General features: G+C 40.2%; 1 protein-coding gene across 1 annotated transcript in view; it reads left to right on the top strand.

Moving 5' to 3' along the window:
- The window catches only part of RASA3 (RAS p21 protein activator 3), a 128,639-nt gene that overhangs the window by 39,398 nt on the left and 69,276 nt on the right, over positions 1 to 19,965 (top strand). The window contains exon 3 of the mRNA XM_057363698.1: positions 9,518 to 9,621. Within this exon, the coding sequence (XP_057219681.1) occupies positions 9,518 to 9,621 (104 nt within the window). The remainder of the gene's footprint in view (positions 1 to 9,517; positions 9,622 to 19,965) is intronic.

The raw sequence follows: 19,965 nt of genomic DNA, 5'->3' as shown, positions 1-19,965 counted from the left end.
ACAAAAATTTGAGAGGGAGGGAACTGGTCTAACTCTTTAGTATGGATATTGCAAGTAATAACAACTCAAGTTGCAGTGGGAAAGGAAGTTGAGGTTAAGGTTTACTGTGAAGAAAAATCTCTGTTTCAGGTCTGAAGCACTGGAGTGGCTTGTGTTGGGTTTGGTGTTTATTGTTGATGGCTTTTAATAGGTTCCATGTAATCGGTCATAACTAAATAATAGGGATCTTCCAACTTTGAAATAGTGGAAATAGGATTCTCAAAATCCCATTATGGACCTATTTTCTTTGATCTCTAAGGCTTGCTAAAGATGGTCTCCTTGGTCAGTCTTTCTTCTCCCGATGAATTCCTGTCTTCAGTGGGACACTGCCTTCTCCCTSTGTGAGCTTCTGTTTTCAAATACTATTTTTGAAAAACTCGCTGCTTTATAGTTTCTTTAAAGACATTGGTATCCAACCCAGTCTATGGGTAGGAAATGCTCTTAGCTTTTGAGGCACACTCAAAACAACTACTTTATCTTTCATGGCTACATTTACATCTTTTAAAACAAATGCATTGATAGACTTCCAGAAGAAGATGTTTTTCAAATGATATCAGACCCTCCTGCAGTGTTTTTTGTAGGATTCTGGGATGAGTTGAGGAGCCAGTTGTTCTGTTACATTCTTTAATGCTTGTTTGCAAATTGATTTAACCCATTAACTGAGTTATTGGGCAGGTGAAGCTTATGTGCCCTATGGGCTGTGTAATTTCTGTGCAGCAGAGAAATTCCAGCTCTCTTACAGCGCTCCTTTGCCAGGCACTTGTCAGCTTAACAGTGAATTGTGTGTTGGTCCCTTTTTCTGAGGCATCTCTGCAGCGATACACAATGTTTAGGAGCAGGGATGTGAAGCTGGGCCAATGCTTGACTAAATTAATTGTCTTCTACCTGACAACTCCACGTGGCTGGCATTGGAGTGGGTGACGCAGTTTGACACAGTTCTCCCCTACGGTGTGAAGGGGAGAGCACTGGCTCTGATCTTTTGTTTATGCCTGTTTGCTACTTCCTGTCACTTCATGTCTGGCAGGGCCTGGCTTGCTATAAAGTTTTAAGAATTGCTTGTATTTTTACTACTGCTGATAACTCCCTCATCTTTCAGTAAGCTTAAAATTATTTTTATGTAGTCTATACCAGAAAATAAGATGCTTTGTGTGAAAATCTGAATTATGAGGTTTTTTGTAGCCCTAGCACTACTTATTCTGGAACAATATCTTTTTGTTCAGATTTATCCTGGAGAAGTCCATGTTTTGCAGCATTTCTGAATATTTTTTTTTTCTTCATCTGCATGAAAAGGCTTGTAATTGGCACAATGTCTTGTGTAGCTGGGAATTATTTTTTTCGCCCACCTTTTTTTCTCAGTTGAGCTTCATTAGGCTTCTACTAGGCATTGCATAAATATATATTTTTCCAGGCAGGCCTTCTCCTGATGTAAAGCTTAAATAGAACTGGCAAATGGGAAAAAGAAGCAGTTATCTCTCTTTCCCAGAGGGACTTAGATGAATGTCCAATTCTGGCTTGCTTGGACTATCTGTGATAGAACCTTCAGACTCTGACTCATCATCTCCTATTTTATACTGGGACAGTGTAAGGAGTTGCCTCTCACAGCTTTGTCCTAATCTTCTGCAACAGATTTTCTTTTTTTATTAGACTGCAGCAGAGGCATGAGAAGACAGCTGAGAGCAGTAACCTTTTAAATCAACAATGCATGAATCATTCAGAACTCAAAAGAACTGAACYAGCACATCTGTTGTCCAGTGAAGTGCCCTTACCAGTACTCTGAAGAGAATTKCTATGAGCTTGATGCCCTTTATCTAAGTCTGCAGCTCAAAAACTGAGAACAGCCAGCATGGTGAATCTTACCTCCTCTGTTCAGCAGTCAGGTGGGGCTCATAAATTACAATTTGGAACTTAAGTCATTCCTGTCATCCAGTCTCTTGGCTGTTCTTAGACTGGATGGTGGGCACTGCTGCCTTGTGCTGGAAGATTTTGAGGGCTGCTGTGATAAACTTAGCAGTGTCTGACTGAAACAAGTCAAGGGTTGGTTACCACTGGGGCAGGCCTTCCTAGAAAACCACAGAGCAACATGGAAATGTTGTTTATATGGGTAGTTCAGAATCATCCCACTTCTCTGGTGAAATTTGGGCAAGAACAGTGAATGTGTGAGTTGSTCAGAGCAAGAAATCCAGGTTCTCAGGGAGAGAATTTTGAACTCTTCAAGCAGCACTGTTTTTGTAAACTCCTTGGCACAAGCTTTTACTAAATTCTAAGAAGATCACATGCAAGTCATAAGATATGAGGGAGAGGTCAGTTAGGATTTAATATGCTTCTCTGTTTTGTATTTGTCATTCAATATYTATATTAGTATCATCTACAAAGACACTGAATAGATTTGGATCCATTCCATATAACCTAGCAAAGACATACGTGAAAGGACTTGTATATTTTACGTCCTAAGGAACATGTTAGAATGGCTGTGTTTTTTTTGATGCAGAGATTACAAATTTTCTTTAATCCTGAGTTGCAAATAGACAGCCTGACAAGAATTTTTGCCTGTTAATTTCCTTTGCTCAATAAACTACTTATCTTCCCCCATTAGTAGCTTTCCCTACTTCAGGCTTCACCATCCAGGAGTATTTCCTAGCTACAGTTATTTCCTGAGGATGAACTTCCTTAKCTTGTTGGTGTTAAGACTGACTTTGCCTTTGCAGTTTGCATCAAATGTGCCCATTCACTTAAAGGGCAGTGTCAGCTGCAACAGGAAATCAAGGCAGCTTCTCAAATCATAGGTGAAGAATGGAAGGAATGTGACATCTCTAAATTTGTTTCAAGGATATGAATAAAGGCAAAATGTGTCGTAYGCTAAGAGTCAAATGTCTGACAGTGTGTGCTTTAGAGAGGTGAGCCAAGCATCTTGAGTCTGTGATTATTTAGTTCACCACTATTTCACTGAGGAATTTTTCACGTGCTAAACATAGTGATCAAAGCCTGAATGAAACAGCAAATGAAGCCAGAGACACTTGCCCACCCCTAGTCTTCTTTTTTTTTTTTTTTTTTTTTTTTTTTTTTTTTATTGTCTGGTCTCTGATACAGAACTGCAAGTCTACGGTAGTTCTGTGAGTGTATATTGAAATGTGCTGTAAATTCATAGTTAAGGCTATGTTCTCTTTAATAAGTGGTTGCTCTGTCTTTTTTTTAGAATTAGATCAGRTAACAAATTCAGCTAGTAACTCTCAGAACTTTAAGTTTTTCTACTGCCATATTTAATGTCGTTATTTTCTAATTCTAGGTTTGCTTAAATAATTTTTCTCCGTATGTTTGGAGTTTATGGCTGCAAAGCTAAACTTCTCATGTTCTGATAACATCTTGGAAGCAGGCCACTTCTCAAATTTTAAACACRAAGTTGTTTCCCTTAGTTGGAGCGTAGCCAAAATTAGCTGTTGTATCTGAGTTAGCTCTGTAAGCTCCTTCTACATTCTTGCACTGCCAGCTCACCTCCTTGAAATAACAGCTTTCCCCAGCYCAGAGGCCTCAAGCAGAGAGGCCTTGAGGTGGATGCTGTAGCACATTCTGCTGTAGCACACTCCTGCCTGTTCCCAGGGTTTGCTGCCTTCTGCATGTGACAGCATCTAACTGTGGCTTGAATTCCTAATGACAATAAACTTCAGTTCTGGAACACCCCAAGCCTCTAAGGGAAAGGGTTTAAGATTGGTGGGGGTACAACTTCAATCTGGTCAGGGATATTATTGAAGCCAAGGACTGCATGGTTGTGCAGGGAAGTAATATAGCTGGGAAGGGTGCCAGTGAGGGAAGCAAGACTTAATGGAAGAAGGAGAATGAAGTGAACCTTGAGACCCAAGTTAGGGTTTATGAATGAGAGCGTTTATCTACATGAAAAGCAACCCATGTGAGTAACAATTGTTGGTGTTGTAGGCTGCTTTGAGAGATTTAAAAAAAAAAAAAAGTGAATGCAGCTGTAATGTGACTTCTGCTGTTTGTGTGTGTCRTCTTACAGAATATTTTGGGAGGTGACCAGCGGCCAAATGGCTGCTGCTTCAATTTATCATAATCCTTCTAAGCCTCATTGAGCCAAACCAGCAACTGTCAAGTGAGGTTGATAACTATAGCTCATGTGTCTGTCTGTCTCTTCTGAGCACAGGACTGAGAAAATGCACATGGCTTTATTTTTTTCTCTGTGTAGTAGRGCTGGTTATGGGTGTAACACAGCCCTGTTCATCTGAGTGTCTCAGAACAGTGACATGAGAAAAAATTCACTTAGGCTTGGTGGGTGTATTGTAGACTGCAGCCAGCACTCTCAACAGTGGGCATAAGTGATGTGCTTGGATTTAGATGTTGCCTCCTGTGCCATGTACTTCCTGTTGCATGTCCTCTGCCAAAGCTGTGCTTCAAATATAATATTAGTTATTTTTAATAATTGTGTCAGAAAGCTACCATGACATCTGCCAACTTTGGCTCTTATAGAGCCTGTCTTACTTGCCTGTTGTCTTCTACTTCTGTGTCTAGTAGGAGACTGAAGTGCATTCAGATTTTATTTGGCACACTGTATCTGCTTTGAATAAACCCTCTCTCCTCTACCCCACTCCCTTTACATATGTTGCAAAGCATAGCATAAGAGGTATTAGCCAAGTAGTAGGAAAAGCTTAGTAGTAGAAACAAACAAGTGTGCTCCTTTGTACAGACTGATTTTGCTTCCTGCTCACATGGTGATGTGAACCCTGGTGTTCAGTTCATGCAGCAGGATGAATACCAGTATTTCTAAACCTTTTAAAATAGTCAGAGGATGTGAAGTTGTCTGCGGCATGTTAATAGTMCTTACTTTTAATCACAAAAGCAGTTAAAAAAATACACAAAGACTTCTGGTTTGAGGGGTTTCATTATTATTCATCATGCAACTCTCTCACTTCATGTACTGAAGTACTGGTGCCAGCACAAAAACAAAACTGCTTTAGGGAATCCTAAGTATTGAGAAACAAGCATGAGGTTTTGTAACACAGCCTGAAACGAAAGAAATGTTTTTACACTAACATTAGTTTTATGAAATCTCTTCCTGTCTGTTAATGTTATTTGTGATATCAATAGATATCTGAAGCTTTGAAATAAAGTTGCAAGTTTGCTTCTGAAATTTAGTAAAATATGCAAATGTGAGCAATTTTTGAACCATTTCTGGAGGGTTTATTGTGCTTGAAGTAAGGATTCTCTTCTTTATTTGCTTTCATTCCACTTGATCTGCACAGTAATTTTTGTTTCTCCTTTCCTTCCCCGTCTCCTGAAAACATCCATTGCCAAAACATGTGTTAAAAGAGATTCAAAAATAGATACCTTGAAATGGGGAGGGCTGGACAGCTGTAAGTAAGTGAAACAATACCYAGAGGGATCTTTTTTAGTTTTGTTTTCTTGGTACTCCTGCTCCCATTTTATGAGCATTCAAAACAAGCAAGTTTTTGGTGAGGGGACAGTGAGTATGTCTGAAGATTCAAATCCATTGAACTATTTATGCACCCATCTGACATTATTTTTTGTGTGTATCTCTTCGGTGATGAGAGATGTGGAAGCATACTAGGGAAAGTGTCCCCGAGGAGGGATTGATCAGTGAGTTAGTGGTAGAGGCTGTACAAACACAGTACAGTAAGAGAATCATGTGCTTCCTGAGGAAAAAGGGCTGCTGAGGTCGGGCTTCCCTCTTTCAGAACATATTAAGGTGATGGGCATGCACTGAAAAAGAAATGAGAAAGGGGTGTGAAGTGAGAGTATGTGGAATAGAAGGCTGCAGTCAGGCCCTTATGTGCCTGGAAGCTTGGAACAAGGATGTAAAAATTGTACAGGTTTTTCTCCTTTTCTAATCCCATCAGGAAAWCAAGAGACAGCAAATTAGGAACAAGCCCTGTTTCATAACTAAAGAGTAGCTGATACCTGCATTGATACTCTTCTTGTTGCTGTGATGGCAAAACTAATAAGAAATTAGTAGAGCTGTTTTAAACTTTGTAATCTATACTGAAGCAGCTTGGAAGGAGATGATTGCATTTTCAGGGGAGGTCCCCTGTTTCTGGCCTTGCAAATTCCTGCTCTCAGCAGTGGTGTCCCATCACTTGTTTCAAGTCCAGAAGAGACTGAAATAATGACAGCTCTGGTCTTGTCCATACCCTTCCCTTGTGATCATATTCATGTGCAGTCTGTGCTGCCAGGGTTGGGGAGGGGGCCCTCATTGCTACTCCTSCACTTGGAATGATTAAAAATTTAAAAATTCTCCTGAGTGTAGGGCTGATTAATCTACAAGGAAAAGTTCAACTCAAAACCRGTAAGCTGAATCAGAATGCACTTGATTCTTGAAAGGTTTCTGAGTTTTCAGCCAGGCTAGTTCCAGTATTTGTTTTGGAGGATGTTGTCAGACTCCTGAGGGCTGTGTAGGCAGATGTTGCTGCTTTTTATTAATTGCTCTGTCAAAATAAAAGTACTCGCTGAATCCCCATCAGACAAATTGTGGCTTCTCGGAGAGAGGAGACACTGGGGAGGGATTTAGCTGTTCTTTTGGAAAAACCATTCTGGAGCCCTGGGGTTCTTGTTSAAGATAAGTTAGCTTGGGAAATAAATCATGGGATTTGACTGCTGCGACCTCTTGCTCTTCAGGTCTGGGTGGGAGACAAAGCAAGTACTGTTCTGAAGAGATACATGGAGAAAAAGCACACATTTAAGTGGAGGCTGGAAGCATTTGTGTGGTTGCTTTTGATTCCTTCAGAAAGAAGTTACTGTTTCTGCAGAGCTAKGCAAGATTGGGGTGGGGACATATCGGATTTATCTTGATGTGTAATCCTTACAGTTAAAACTTTGCTGGCTAATTACCCAGTGCAGAGTGAGTGTGCTTGTGTTGGAAATCTGCTTGCTTAAATTAATTAAGAAGCACTTCACCTCAGGGATGTTACCTGAGTGATGAGAGGTTCTGAGTCTGCAAGGGGTTCAACATCTTGGAGTGGAACAGCCAAGAACAGAACAAAGCTTTTCTTCTGTTGATGGTRGCTCAGACTAATAAGCCTTGTGCCTCAAAGTAGTGACCCGATGTGGTCCCGGCATGGCTCAGTCAGCCTCCACAGCATCTCTTCTGCAAATTGGTCTCTTCCTGATTCTGTGCATTGGGCTAGGTTCCTCCTGTTGTCCACTCTCATTTTCTGATTCGTATCTTTGTTTTGCTGTGGTGTTTTTTGCCTCTGTTCACCACCAGTGATGAGCATTAACAGGGAGCTTGCAAAAGGTCCCAGTTGTTGTCTCTTCCCTGCTCTTCCCCCCAGAATAATTAAATTATGCTCAGTATAAGTCACTTGTATTTATATTGCATTTAGATTTGCAGTACACTGAAGCTTCCCTCATAATTTTGATAGAGGATTGGATATATAATCCACAGTTCATTAAATATCGTTTCATTCTAAGGTCATTAGTGRATAAATTCATCTGTCATGTTCTTCCAGCAGAAAGGACAATTTTATGGCTGAACAGAGTATTAAAGCTCAGAATGATGAAAGTGTTTTGCATGTATAATGCACTAGATATTTGGGCAATATTAAAGCATTTGTGTGGCTCCCTTGGGTTAAGCCTGTGCGTGAAAACTTGCACCAAGTGATGTGCACAGAGTGAGGCCCTCGGGGCTGCCAGCAGAAGCATGGCTGCTGGGACAATCACTTAGCTCCCAGTTTGGYAGAAGCTGCTTGTACCAAAGAATTGAGGTGTTTTGTGCCTGAAWTGGTGGCTGTGAAATTCTTGATTCCAAATAAAACCTCTCGGAGCACAATGGGTAAAGAGGATGGGTAAAGAGTGCTGAATAGCATGGGGCAGTTGAGACAAGCAGTCAAACCAGCTGTCAGATTTCCCTCTGACTGAGGGACTCTCCCGAGGACTGAGTGGGCCTCACATTGGTTTTCATAATTTACGGATGGATGAATTTTCAAGGAATGGAAAACCATTTCAGTGGTGGATGTTTAACCTGTGGGCACGCCTTGGGCTTTGTTGTTCATCCAACATGTGTTCTTCCGTGTGGCTAGTGGAGTAGTGACTTAAATAATGTTCTTGGTGAATACTGAGTGATGTCTCTGGATTTAATGAAATTAATGTGGCATTTTCCCTTCAAACACAGATTGATTAGCTAATCTGCAGTGCCTGTGTTTTTTGAGGGAGACTTGTCAGCTAGCTCTTGAGGGAACATGGTAATTCTAGGGGAGTGTATTTTTCCTGTAGGCAGAAATACAAGAAAAAATGTATGGAGATGTAAAACATCTTGAAAGAAGCCAAGGGAATGACCTTTCCTGTCAAAATTCAGAAAAATTTAAAATTAATCCAAGGTATTATTAACTCTTGCATATCTAATTTTCTAACATAAAAAGCTTTTAATAATGACAAAAGGACATAGCAATTCCGTCTCATTTTTGAGCTCCACCAAAGCAGTTAGGAGGTCTGTGTTTAGGAAGGAAAGAAAAAACTTGCTGGCTTTTGACCTGTTGGAATTAGATATATTTTTAAGTCTACATCTGCAGTGCTTGGTTTATTTGTCCATGTGATTCAAATTGCATCCACTCATTTAGATTTACTGAAGCATGAGTAACTTGGAAYGAAAGGTCTGTGTAAAAGGGTAGACCTATCAATGAATAAATAATGTTGATATATGCTTATAGCTCTTAGTAAATCCTTAACCATATAATTCAACAGAAAGAAACTGAAAGGGTTGCTGTCAGGTGTCTGAAATGTTTTTTTTTTTTTCCCATTTGGTAAGATCCAAAGAAAGCCCCTTAGGTCCCTAAAGAACATTTCATGCTGATATAGTATTTTTTTTTTWAAATGTGGTCTTACTGTAAAAAAATATTCTATACAATTCCACTATGCAAAGATAGATACACGGTGCTCTGAGGTAACAAGCATRGTGCCAGCTCCAAGGCTTAGTTACTGTCAGTTGACTGAATCTGATTTTAAATAAGAAACTTTGCATGGGATGATAAAAGATGCAATGTCTGGAGGCATTTTATTTTAAGTATACTAAATGCTTTAAAAAATGCCGTAGATCATACTGTATTTTGYTCATTCTGTTGATGTGTATGCTTTTGTGATCTCTATTGTAATGGTCTACTGTATGCATTGTGTTGCAGTAGGGGCCTCTCTCTGCCCTTCAWGGCACTGTATGTTAACAAATAATGTGGTCTCTGCCCCCTTTGTAAAGAGACACTTGTTTTCCAGATAGGAAGAAGTATCTGTTCTTTCTTGCACATTAAAAAAACTTGTTCTGTGGGCATTTAAGAGATTTAGGAAGCGTCAAAATGGAGCAGTGCTTGAAAGTGCACATTCATTGGTGGGACAGGCCATCACAATCCACAGCGATGTTCTGGGTGTGAAATATAAACACACTGGCTCCTCCAGGATATTAACACTAATCGATTTTCCTTTTTTTTTTTTTTTTGTTTGTGTATGTTGGTTGTTTTTGTTTACTCAGCCCCTTCTATGGAGAAGACTTTTACTGTGAAATTCCTCGGACCTTTCGCCATCTGTCATTTTATATTTTTGACAGAGACGTTTTTCGAAGGGATTCCATCATAGGTATGTGTTCATACATTACTACTTTCTTTACAGCTTATTTYTCTTGGATTTTAACTGTTACATCATATGTAGTCTTACAAGTTGKGCATCTTGATAGGACTGATGATGATAGTGGTAAGTGCTGCTCAATATTGTCCTTCTTTTGTCAGTTGAAAAAAATGCCTTCAATATTACATATTGTATGTAAAAAAGTTGGGCAGATAAGTGCTGTCTGCATTGATAGTAAATGCAGATTGCAATTTAACTAAAGTAGGCTATAAAACATTGCTTAAATGTTGACAACATCGGTTGTTACTGCATTTTTTTATTTTCTTTCCTAAATGCAAGGCCTTTAGTCTCACAGTTTTCCAGGGCCCTCACRCTTGCCTGCATGAGATATTCTTAAACTGTGACTACCTTAACAACAGGCAGAGGAGTAGCTGGTGGCCATAGGTAACCCCAGTACAATGATGACAGAATTTTATGGAGTGTATCAGAGCAAGCTGTCACCTATAGAATAGCTCTAAAAGACTTTCAGTGTCTGAGATTGGTAAGATTCCTGCTTTTCCAGATATTGTTAGCTACGCATTTCATCTGCAGCAACTTGCGTGACACTCCATTTATCTCTTCAGGGATAAAAACCTTGTAAAAGCTTAGTTGTGATCAAGGGGAACAGTTTCTGTTTCAAGTCACTTGAACAGTTTGGACTTYTTTTCTAATTCAGTTATTCATCTCTTTTGCAATAAGTCATGTATGACTACCATGGCTGTTGATATCAGTGAGATGTATGTCTTGACAGAGGTTGTAGAGAGGAAGTTGTCAGATGCTGAGTAACGGTTTGTATAATGRCATAAAATTTATTATCTTAAACATGGAGCGGTGGTGCAGGTATTTTGCATGTAAYTTTACACTACAGTAATTTGTCATGTAGTCACAGGTTTTTCTTTAATTATTGTTTTACTTATGAGCTGGGAAAGCAGCTCGTTCTCTTTGTCCATAAGTAAGCTTATGGTTGTGTATAGTATCCGGGAAGGAGAAAGTCAGTTTCTGATTGTTGAGTGAGCTTTTGGMAAGGTTTTTAGTCTCTCTAATGTCTAGTTTCCCTTGGACTTGGAAAGTAACACCTCGCTTCTTTCAACTGATGAGTTTTTCATTGTTSAAATTTTCTGATCTCTTGCATGTCACCAGTTTTCAGGAGCTTCAGTGACCCATCAACAGGCCAGGAACTTTTCTTGCTCAGGGTTTTTCTCTCTCTTGGAAAAATGAACCACTCTTGAACCACTTAATACAAGACAGGCACATGAAACTGCAGATAGAGGAGTGAAAATATTTTTTTTCTCCATGTTTTAATAATCAAGCTCTGTTGGAGAGGAAATATTCAGAAGGTGCTAGGGTAGTCTTAAAGTGTTCTGAATCCATTCTCTGCCCAGCCTTTGTCTGAACTTCTGATTGCCCCGATCCATGTACAGAGCCTTGTACTTGGTGTKGTTGAACTTCATGAAGTTCATCCAAGMCTACCTCTTCAACCTGTCTGGGTCCCCCTGGATGTTATTCCTTCCCTCCAGTGYGTCAATCAAACCACATAGCTTGATGTCAGTGTTGATACAGAACTAGAAGTCAAAACTCTGATGCTTTCTGTCTGCATTGAGATTTTACAGTGCATATTAGCTATTGTAGTATTTTTTTTCTGTCTTTCTCCTTCTGTTCCACTTCCTCTTATTGTATCATATTTTGAAAAGCATTACAAAGATGTGAAAATGTGATAAATAGCAATGGAGAGAAGAAAAAAAAAAATCCAGAATTACTGTCATAGTGATACTACCCTCTAAGTTCTGCTTTTAGTAGGAAAATTTTCTGGAAAGAGAAGAGTGCTCTGGAATGACTGCATGTGGCTGTTTTCAGTAGTTCCCATTGAATGGGATACAGGAGMAAAGCTCAACAATAGAACTTTTTTGAGCAAGGGAAACTCTTTAATTTGAACAAAGTCTGCAATATTTAAAAGGAGTGGTCGCTCTATTTTTATCYTCAGCTCAGTATTAAGACTTAAACCTTTCCTTGAAGAGGCTTGGAAGAGATCCCTACTGGAAGGGATGGTCAGAATAGTGCTAGAACGAACTCTTTTCCACTGAACCACCAAATCCTGCAATTAGGGGCCCTTTGTTTGCATTACAGAGATCACTTGTTACATTAGATCATCATGAGACACTACTGCTGAAGGAAATGTGATTACTCATGCTGATCCGGCAATGAAGGTTCTCAGAGGAGATGGGGCGTTGTGTCTTCCATTCAGGAGAGACTAATTTTAAGCCCATATTTTACCGAGCAAGTAAATTTACTTGTATGTGAGCTGGAATGTTTTACATTTCTTGGTGTTGTTTTTTTGGCTGGTTTTGAGAGGGATTTGAGACAGAGAATGGAGTGCATATAGGTCAAAATGGTGAGAATTTGAAAAGCAGCTATTTTTTGAAGATGGTTGTTTAGCAGAATTCCTTTTCGTTCATTATTTAGTATTTCCAGGGCTTTTTCATGGTATTACAATACTGATTCCCAGGGTTGGAGCTCAGAGTAGACATGCTTTTATTTATTCAAATATGAAGTAGTAGTTTGTGATGGTAAATTCTTTAACCTCAGAAATGAAACTCTGTATATGACAGATGACAATGCTTAAGCCACCAAAAGCGGAAGATGTGGGAGGGACAATATGAAAAACAAGAACCCCCTGAAACGTCTGACAGAAACTTCCGAGGAGAGTCAAACAARCTCAACATGTGTAGCAGATATGTTTTGGAATATTGTATTATTTTGGCATACAGGATGGGAGGATTGTGCAGATAAAGATATCTTTTGAGTTTGTATGTTTAMTTATTGCATTAGCATTTTCTTAATCCTAATTGCTTAGTCATCTGGGATTTTGTTWGTTTAACAACACAACTCTTGAACAATTGTGTCTTGGAAGGATCTTGGATGCTGTTTGAAATGAAAAYATAATGAATAAAATGCAGAGTTTGGTGGATCTGAAATACTATTGGTTTTTTTAGAGAAAATATAGCACATAGACAGCTACTATGAAAGTAAACTAGTCCTAAGTTGTTTAATTGATATTGGCAATTACTGAATAGAGTTTATGTACTGGTTTACATAGTATGTTTAAATGCTTTGAGTAGGAAGTACACTACTGAAAGCAATGTAAATGCAATTTAAGATTGCATTTGTTTGTTCCTGAATGATCAAATAGCAGTAGCAGGCTAATTTGTTGGAACATGTGTCTATAATAYATAGAATAGATATTTCCATCCAGTTGTTACAATGAGAAAAACAGAGGAGATGGGGCTAACTTGAGAAACTGTCAATTGGTACCCTCCAGTAATAATGGTGAAAAAAGATGTCTCTGGCTGGGTGCAACAGAAGGAATATTAGGATAGTAGTGCTGCTACATCAGGTGAGTGTTCTTTAATGATTGTTTTGATATTTTTCAACTTTTTAGAAACGTTGAATGAGAGATGCTGTGACAATGAACTGGGCTTGTCACACCTCAATAACAGAGCTAGATTTAGTGAGGAAAATCATGTCTGTGATATGCCCTGAGCTGATATTCTCCTAGGTGTGTAAAGAATAGCTCAAGCTGCCAGGCTGTGACCTTCAACTTCCAGATCAGTTCAAAAACAGGAAATGTGCCACACCAAGTCACTTAACACTGTGGTGAGAGAGTAGTTAATATAATCTGTCCTTCAGGTGACAAGTATGCAATTATTTATCCTCTGYTTAAGTCAGTTTGGTTTTTTTCACCTCAGCACTTCATTTGTTTTGGCAAGAGGTGCATGAAACTGACTTGCCAACACCCTTACTGAGCAGGAACTGAATAGAACAAAACGTACCTCTCATGAAATTCTGGGTGGGGGGAAAGTGCTGCACTGTCCCTGCACTGCACTGGGGGGTAAGAACTTGTCTAAGTTTTTCCTGGCTGAAAGGAGGCTCGGTTGCTGTGYTGATGGGGGTGGAATGGTGCTGAATAAAGCACAGGTGTGAAATGCTGAAGCTTTTCAGTGAAGGAGCAGAAAGCTGKCAGGGAGAAGACTGGTGAGTGGTTCTGTTAATAACATTTACAATAACTGCTCTAAGTCACCTTCATACAGGTTATTATGAGTRTTCTAGGACAAATTGAAACTCTTGTGGCCCTTGTATCCTGGAAGGTTGCAACTCTTCCTGCTTATTGCTGRATGAGCTGAAGCAGAGTAAAGCTGCCTTCCAAAGTAGTTAAACTTAGCTACTCTGGACTGAAGCAGATGAAGCCACATCATAGCTCTTGGAGACACAAAAAGAAAACACCTTGGAATTGAAGGTTGTTTGAGGCTTGCATATTTGAGTTACCCATGCCTTTGTTAATGGCTACTTCCAAAGCCGAGGAGGTGTCTTGGTGTAGTTACCACAATTTATTATCAAACATCCAAGCAAATCATCTATTGTTATTAAGTAACTGTTACCAAATGTAGCTGAAGCACCACCCTTTTATTTCATTAYTTTATTGATTTAAAAGAAAAAAAAAATGAAAAGAATCATCCCTGCTGAGCTGTGCTTCTTGAGACTTAAGTGCAGAAAAGATCCTCCAGTACAGCACAAAGCAGAGATGAAAATTTCAGTAGAAAATAGTGTTCCTTGGTTTCTTGTACCTTGRCCATGGCTTAGGCAGTGGTTTTGTGTTTCCGTAATGTGCTCTTGGATGATGTGGGAATAATGTATCTACTCAGTGTGGTATAAATATAGCTGCTAATGAAATAAAGGAAACAGATGACTCTGTACCACAATGACAAGTCTCAAGAAGCTACAAACTAGAATTATCCTGGGAAGGTTCTCTACAGCTACGTAGAAATGCTAAAGTAAATACACTGTGCATAGAATAAGTTGTTACGATACACCCACAATGTCTTTTAACCTAATGAGTGGTCCCGAGAGCAGGGAAACAAAGCTGAGCTTTCAGAAGGGATTTTTTTTTGTTCATCATAGAAATACAAATGTTACAAACAAAACTACTGCCCATAATGTGCTAGAACCTCGACTGTCCTGTTATGCAGCTCTCCTCCTTACCTTATCTAATGACAAGTGCTGATATTGTCTGTCTGTAGAAGGAGGGAATGAATGAGGTGGTTGATCAGTGCATGCTCAGGGTCTTGGTGCCTGCTGTAAGGCACAGCAGTGACTGCAAGTCTGGAGTTCAGGACAGCTCTCCCTTTGCAACCAACCACAGGCTATACCCAGTGTCTCAAATGTGTAGCCATTTTAAGGGCCCAGAGAGCACTGGCAGAGACTTGATACAGAGGTGTGGTTAAGGAGGGCTCTTTTTGTTTGTTGGTGGGTTTTGTTGTTTATAACAGGAAAGGGGAGCAGAAATTCTGATGTAAGCCAGGTGAGATCTCTTGGATTGTGACCAGCAAAACAACCCTGATAGAASATAGTGCATGCAGTGCTGAAGCTTGCAACTTTTGAGGATGGAAGCTATGTTTTGTCCACAGCCTACTTTTCTCTGCCTTATTATCCAAGATAMATTCCCACAAAGGGGAAAAACAGATTTAATAAATGATATTATATCATAATTAAATATTATATTTGGATTGATTAAAAAACTCAAACAAATGAAATTGGGGTCATGAATATCACATACCTCAGTACACTGCAGGATGCACTGCTGCTGTGCTGGAAATGTTCTGCCATTATTGCCACTAAATTCTTACCCATTGTAGCAGATGGTCTAATAGTGCTTRTGCTTCATGGTGCACTGCACAGGAGCTGTGAGGGAGCAATTCTGCAGCTTCTAAGGTTCTGAAGCCTTATGTTGCCTCTAATTCTCATCCTTATCTGTAATTCTCAAATAGGGAATTTGCTTGTTYCAATCTTTTTCTGTGTTATGGGAGAAGTGAGTGAATTTGTGCTGTTCTTGAACAAGGTAGGCARAGTTTCTGTAGTTTCATTTAAAGACAAATAACCTTTCATACAGATAATTATAAAATTCTAGGTAGGCTGGAATAGGAGTGATGCTTCATCAGTCATTTTAAATCAGTRCACTGATACAGTGTGTCTGCACTTRACATACWAACATGAAGCAGCTTCTGAAGTAGCTTTGAGGTTTTCTTATTGTGTAATACRGCAGCATATAGGAGACAAAGTAGCCTCTGTTAAGAGCTGAGAGAAGACGGAGTTAATTAGGCTTTTGGGGCCTTTTAATGTGTGACTCAGACCKAACCCTTTGCTACAAATTGACTGTACTGCAGTCATTGTTAAGGAGGATGTTGTATTAAAAAATACTGCATTATATTGTTTCAGCTCACTYGGCATGGCAGCGATGTGTAAAATTCTGTTGTTTTTACGGTGTACATTCCAAGATAAAGATAACCTAAGGAGAAGATACAAAAGCTCCTGAAATGCTCTGGTTTTAGGTTTCTAAACAACTGTTGTGTGACTTTTCAGGTAGGGCCTTGTGCCCTTTTAAAATGCAAGCTCCTGTCCTATTGCTGCTATGACTACTTTTTCAGTAAAGAAATCTTCTACTAGTCTAGCWTCTCTCATAAGTATTCACATATATCAGCTGCAAATTACTATTAAAAGGTGGGGATGTAATCCTTTAACCAATGTCTAAGCCTTTTGTCACCAACAGGTRATCCAGACAGAAGGTGGTTGTGTATGGATGGAGAAAGCCTGAGCCAAATTACCAACTTTGATTCTTTCTATGTAGATGCTGGCCCTGACTTAACARGCCTAGGCATGTCTGGGGACAAATTAATGGGCTGCGTTGACTTGCCTTSAAAAATGTTTGTAACTAGTGAGGGATGGGCACTGAGGGTGTGGTGCATCCACAAGGACTTTCCCAGAYGGTGTAGCCAGAAATTCCTACCCTTCTCTGGGCATTCAGTATTTCTGCCTCTGTGCCCAAATTACTGACCTCCTACTGTCCTCTGTTTTCTAGCTATGTTAATGTGACTCTTGAGTGGGGAAGCTCTAAAACAGGTCAGTTGAAATGACCTTTGTGTTAAAAATGCCAACACCACCCACATATGACCCCTGAAACATATTTTTTTATTCCCTTCTCCTCATTCAGAATATTTATTTTCATTGTTTTCTGTTTTTTAGATATGCTTGATTTCCTCAGCAGTTTCAATGTGCCTTGCTGAGAGGACAGGGGTGCATGGATGAAAATGTAGGAGGCTCTTAAATCAGTTTGTACCAGGGATTATAAAGTGGAATTTGCACCCTTAAGACCAACCAGGGCCTAGGTAGTAACTTTATTAACCTGTAAGCTGTCTGCTCAATAATAGGTTATTGGTATATTGTTTTTTTCCCTAAAGAGAGGTTCACAGAATGAAGTCTGTTCAGTCTGAAGTAGGGGGTTGAAGGGAAATGGCTTCTGTATGGGTGAAAAACACACAGAAGTGTGTGAGGATTTCTTACCCTCCCCCAATCTGAGGCCCTGGGGAGCATCAGGCTTCAGAAACAAATTAGTTCAGATGGGAAGAATGCATTTATTTCATCATTGCTGGTTATTGCTGAGAATCTAACTTTTWAAAATGCAACTTCCACTAAGTTTTGAAATTAAACCTTATATTGTTCAACAAGCTCGGCTGTTTCCTGTCTCCTCCCATACAGTGTCTAAAAGCTCAAACAGGCACAGACTCTGTAGCCTGAGGCCACTCTGAGGAAACCAGCAGGAGTGTCTGTGTGCCTCAGGTGCAAGATTTAGAATTTCTTGATGCTGTCTGGAAGCCACCCAAGTCTTGAGAAAGAGTGCAAGACAATGGGCTTGAGTTTTGGAGCATGGTGAAAAACCACAAAGAGGAAAATGTCCTGTAAATGCCTGGTGGTAAATCTTTCTGACCTCTTGTGTCGGGTTTATCTTCAGGGAGAATTACAGGTTCTTATCGTGTAGTGTCAGGTCAAATGAGAGGTGCCAAGAGCTTGTGATTATTGGCCTAGATTTAACCTAGTTCTGGTGCAGCCAGGAGTTGTTTGAGCCAGGTCAGACGTAGGTCAGCTGGTGGAAGAGCTGTGAYTGTGTACAGTAGGGCAGAACACGATCATGGTCTGCACTGTAGTTTGTGTGGGTCTGGTGATGAGGAGGAGGAGGAGTGGGAACTGGATGAGCATATGGACATGGCTGGTGAAGAGTTATTAACAGAAATTGTGAGGGATGCTCCTGTATGCAGAGAACTGTTTACAGGGCAGATSAAACATTCTGCCCTATCAGTTATATATCTTTGTATATGTTTAGACTGGCCAAACTGTAGGCCCTTTTTAAACTGCCACTTTTTTGTGTTTCCCTAGTATGTTTTTCTTCTTTGTGGATCATTTGGTATTCAGTGAAAAGCCCTGGATTAAAGCCAGCCCAGTCAATAAATTTCAGTCATTAATAAGCCTTGCTTGTGTGCAGAGCAAACAGTGCTGTTCAAACAGTTTCCTAATCAAAACAGTTGTATCAGCACRTTAACTCCCTCGGAGCCAGAGGCACGTGCCATTGCCTGTGAGCGCTTTGTGCCGCAATCACATACTGACTTTATGGTCAGACCCACCTGGGTTACCCTGCCATCCTTGATGCAGAGAGCAGTGGAACTCCCTGCTGAAAGAGGGGGCAGATATTGGGAAACCATCCTTGAGTTTTCCATTTATGCTGTGTGCAGGTGCAGATATTGGGAAACCATCCTTGAGTTTTCTGCGAGGCACTCCCTGCATGTGGGCTGGCAGTGAATGACGCTGATTGCAGGTGACGGTGTTTGGAAAGTGTTTGGAAAGTGTGTGCAATGCTGCTGTTGAGTGGAGGATTTCTGCAAGAGATTAAAGGGTACAATGAGGATAGCAAGCAGTGAAAGTAAACAATTTCAAGTGAGGCCCAAAGCAATTAGTGTAAGGTCATGAATTTAAATGTCTTCCTCTCAAAGTATTTTAGAGAAAGTAGATTCCCCACAAACACTGTGGCTGGAGAATAAAAGTAGAAGCTGTGAAAAAAMACAGCCATCATCACATAGATTCTCAGCAGAATAATTTGGTGACTTCAGTACAGTTTAGATTCCTTATTTACCCTTTCTACCATATTATTTTGTAGTTTTGTGCAATTTAATTATTGTTTTTGTAATAAGTTTCAAATGGCTTTCTCTGCATACCCAATAAAGAGTCTGGTAATGAGTCTCCCTTGTTAATCTCTAGTTAAAWGTTTGCTAGGAGGTGGATCTGATAATCTCTAAAACACAAGCAGTCAGAGGAGGGTGCTGAGGGCAAAATGACTAAGASTTGGAAATAATAGGTCAGAAGTTCTGAAAGGGAAGCTAGACCAGGAAATATGGATAGCAGATACAGGCAGATACTATGGAGGGCAGCTATGGCAGTATGGTGGGGTAGTTTAAGAACTGGAAATCTGGAAACTGTCACCAGAAGCAGCCCGAGGTGACAGACGAATGCAGCAGCAGCTACAGCACGGTATGGGGTGTAGCCCAGCAGAGAGGAGCACTGGGTGAAGCCATCCAGCTAAAGGAAAAGGCCATAAATTGGAGGAATGCTGGTATGTTAAAACTTGCTGCTAGGACTTCTGTAAACTTTGAGATTTCAGAAGGGAGAATGGTTTTTGTTTGCCACTTTTGTAGTCTTGGATCATGTGTTTTTGCTGTTTTTTCTCTTTGTGAATGTGTTAACACTTGCCGGGGTAATGTATTACTGACATCTGGTCAAACTGCATGAATTTAGGTAGCCTTGGTAATCTTTATCCCACAAAACTATATCCATTGGTGAATTTTATCTAACAACATTTGGTTAAAGAAAGTCTGTGTTTTTGTAAGAAAGCAGCGCTTGCAAACTGTATGTGAGCAGCTCTTTCCAGCAGCGAAAGTCTACCCAACCACATTGCCAAACCTCAGCTTTCTCGAGCCGTGTGAATATTTCTGACTGTCCTGGATTCTTTCACTTTGAACACACTGCTTAGCTCAGTGCCTGGGGAGCCACCCAACCCAAGGCAGCCTTGTGAGGATCACGTGCTCCTCAGGCATGCCACGCTCAGCTTTGTGTATACAAAGGAAGACATTTGGAAAAAACTTCATTGCCCCTCAGAGAGTGCTTAACATACTGCCTGAGAGACACTGGGCAGGACAGAAGTTTCTGCATTGACCCTTTGCTTGCATGAGGGTTTGTAGGCTGTTTGTTCACAGCGTGGAACTGGCTGCTCTTACCGAACATACCCAAACAGCTGATTTGGTAGTGGTAAGAGTGGTATAAAAAGGTGACAGTTAAAGCTCTTCAGTGTTTTAGGGTGGGTTCCCCTCCCCACCTTGCTCTACAGTCTGGGATARCCCTTGTGTGGCTCTTGGTTGTGGAATGCAAAGTCTGAAAGATTTGAAT

The sequence above is a fragment of the Malurus melanocephalus genome, unplaced genomic scaffold (genome assembly GCF_030028575.1).
Source record: "Malurus melanocephalus ecotype Western Australia unplaced genomic scaffold, MMel_1.1 scaffold_1, whole genome shotgun sequence".
Lineage (NCBI taxonomy): Eukaryota > Metazoa > Chordata > Aves > Passeriformes > Maluridae > Malurus > Malurus melanocephalus.
This window is presented reverse-complemented; position numbering and strand designations above follow the sequence as displayed.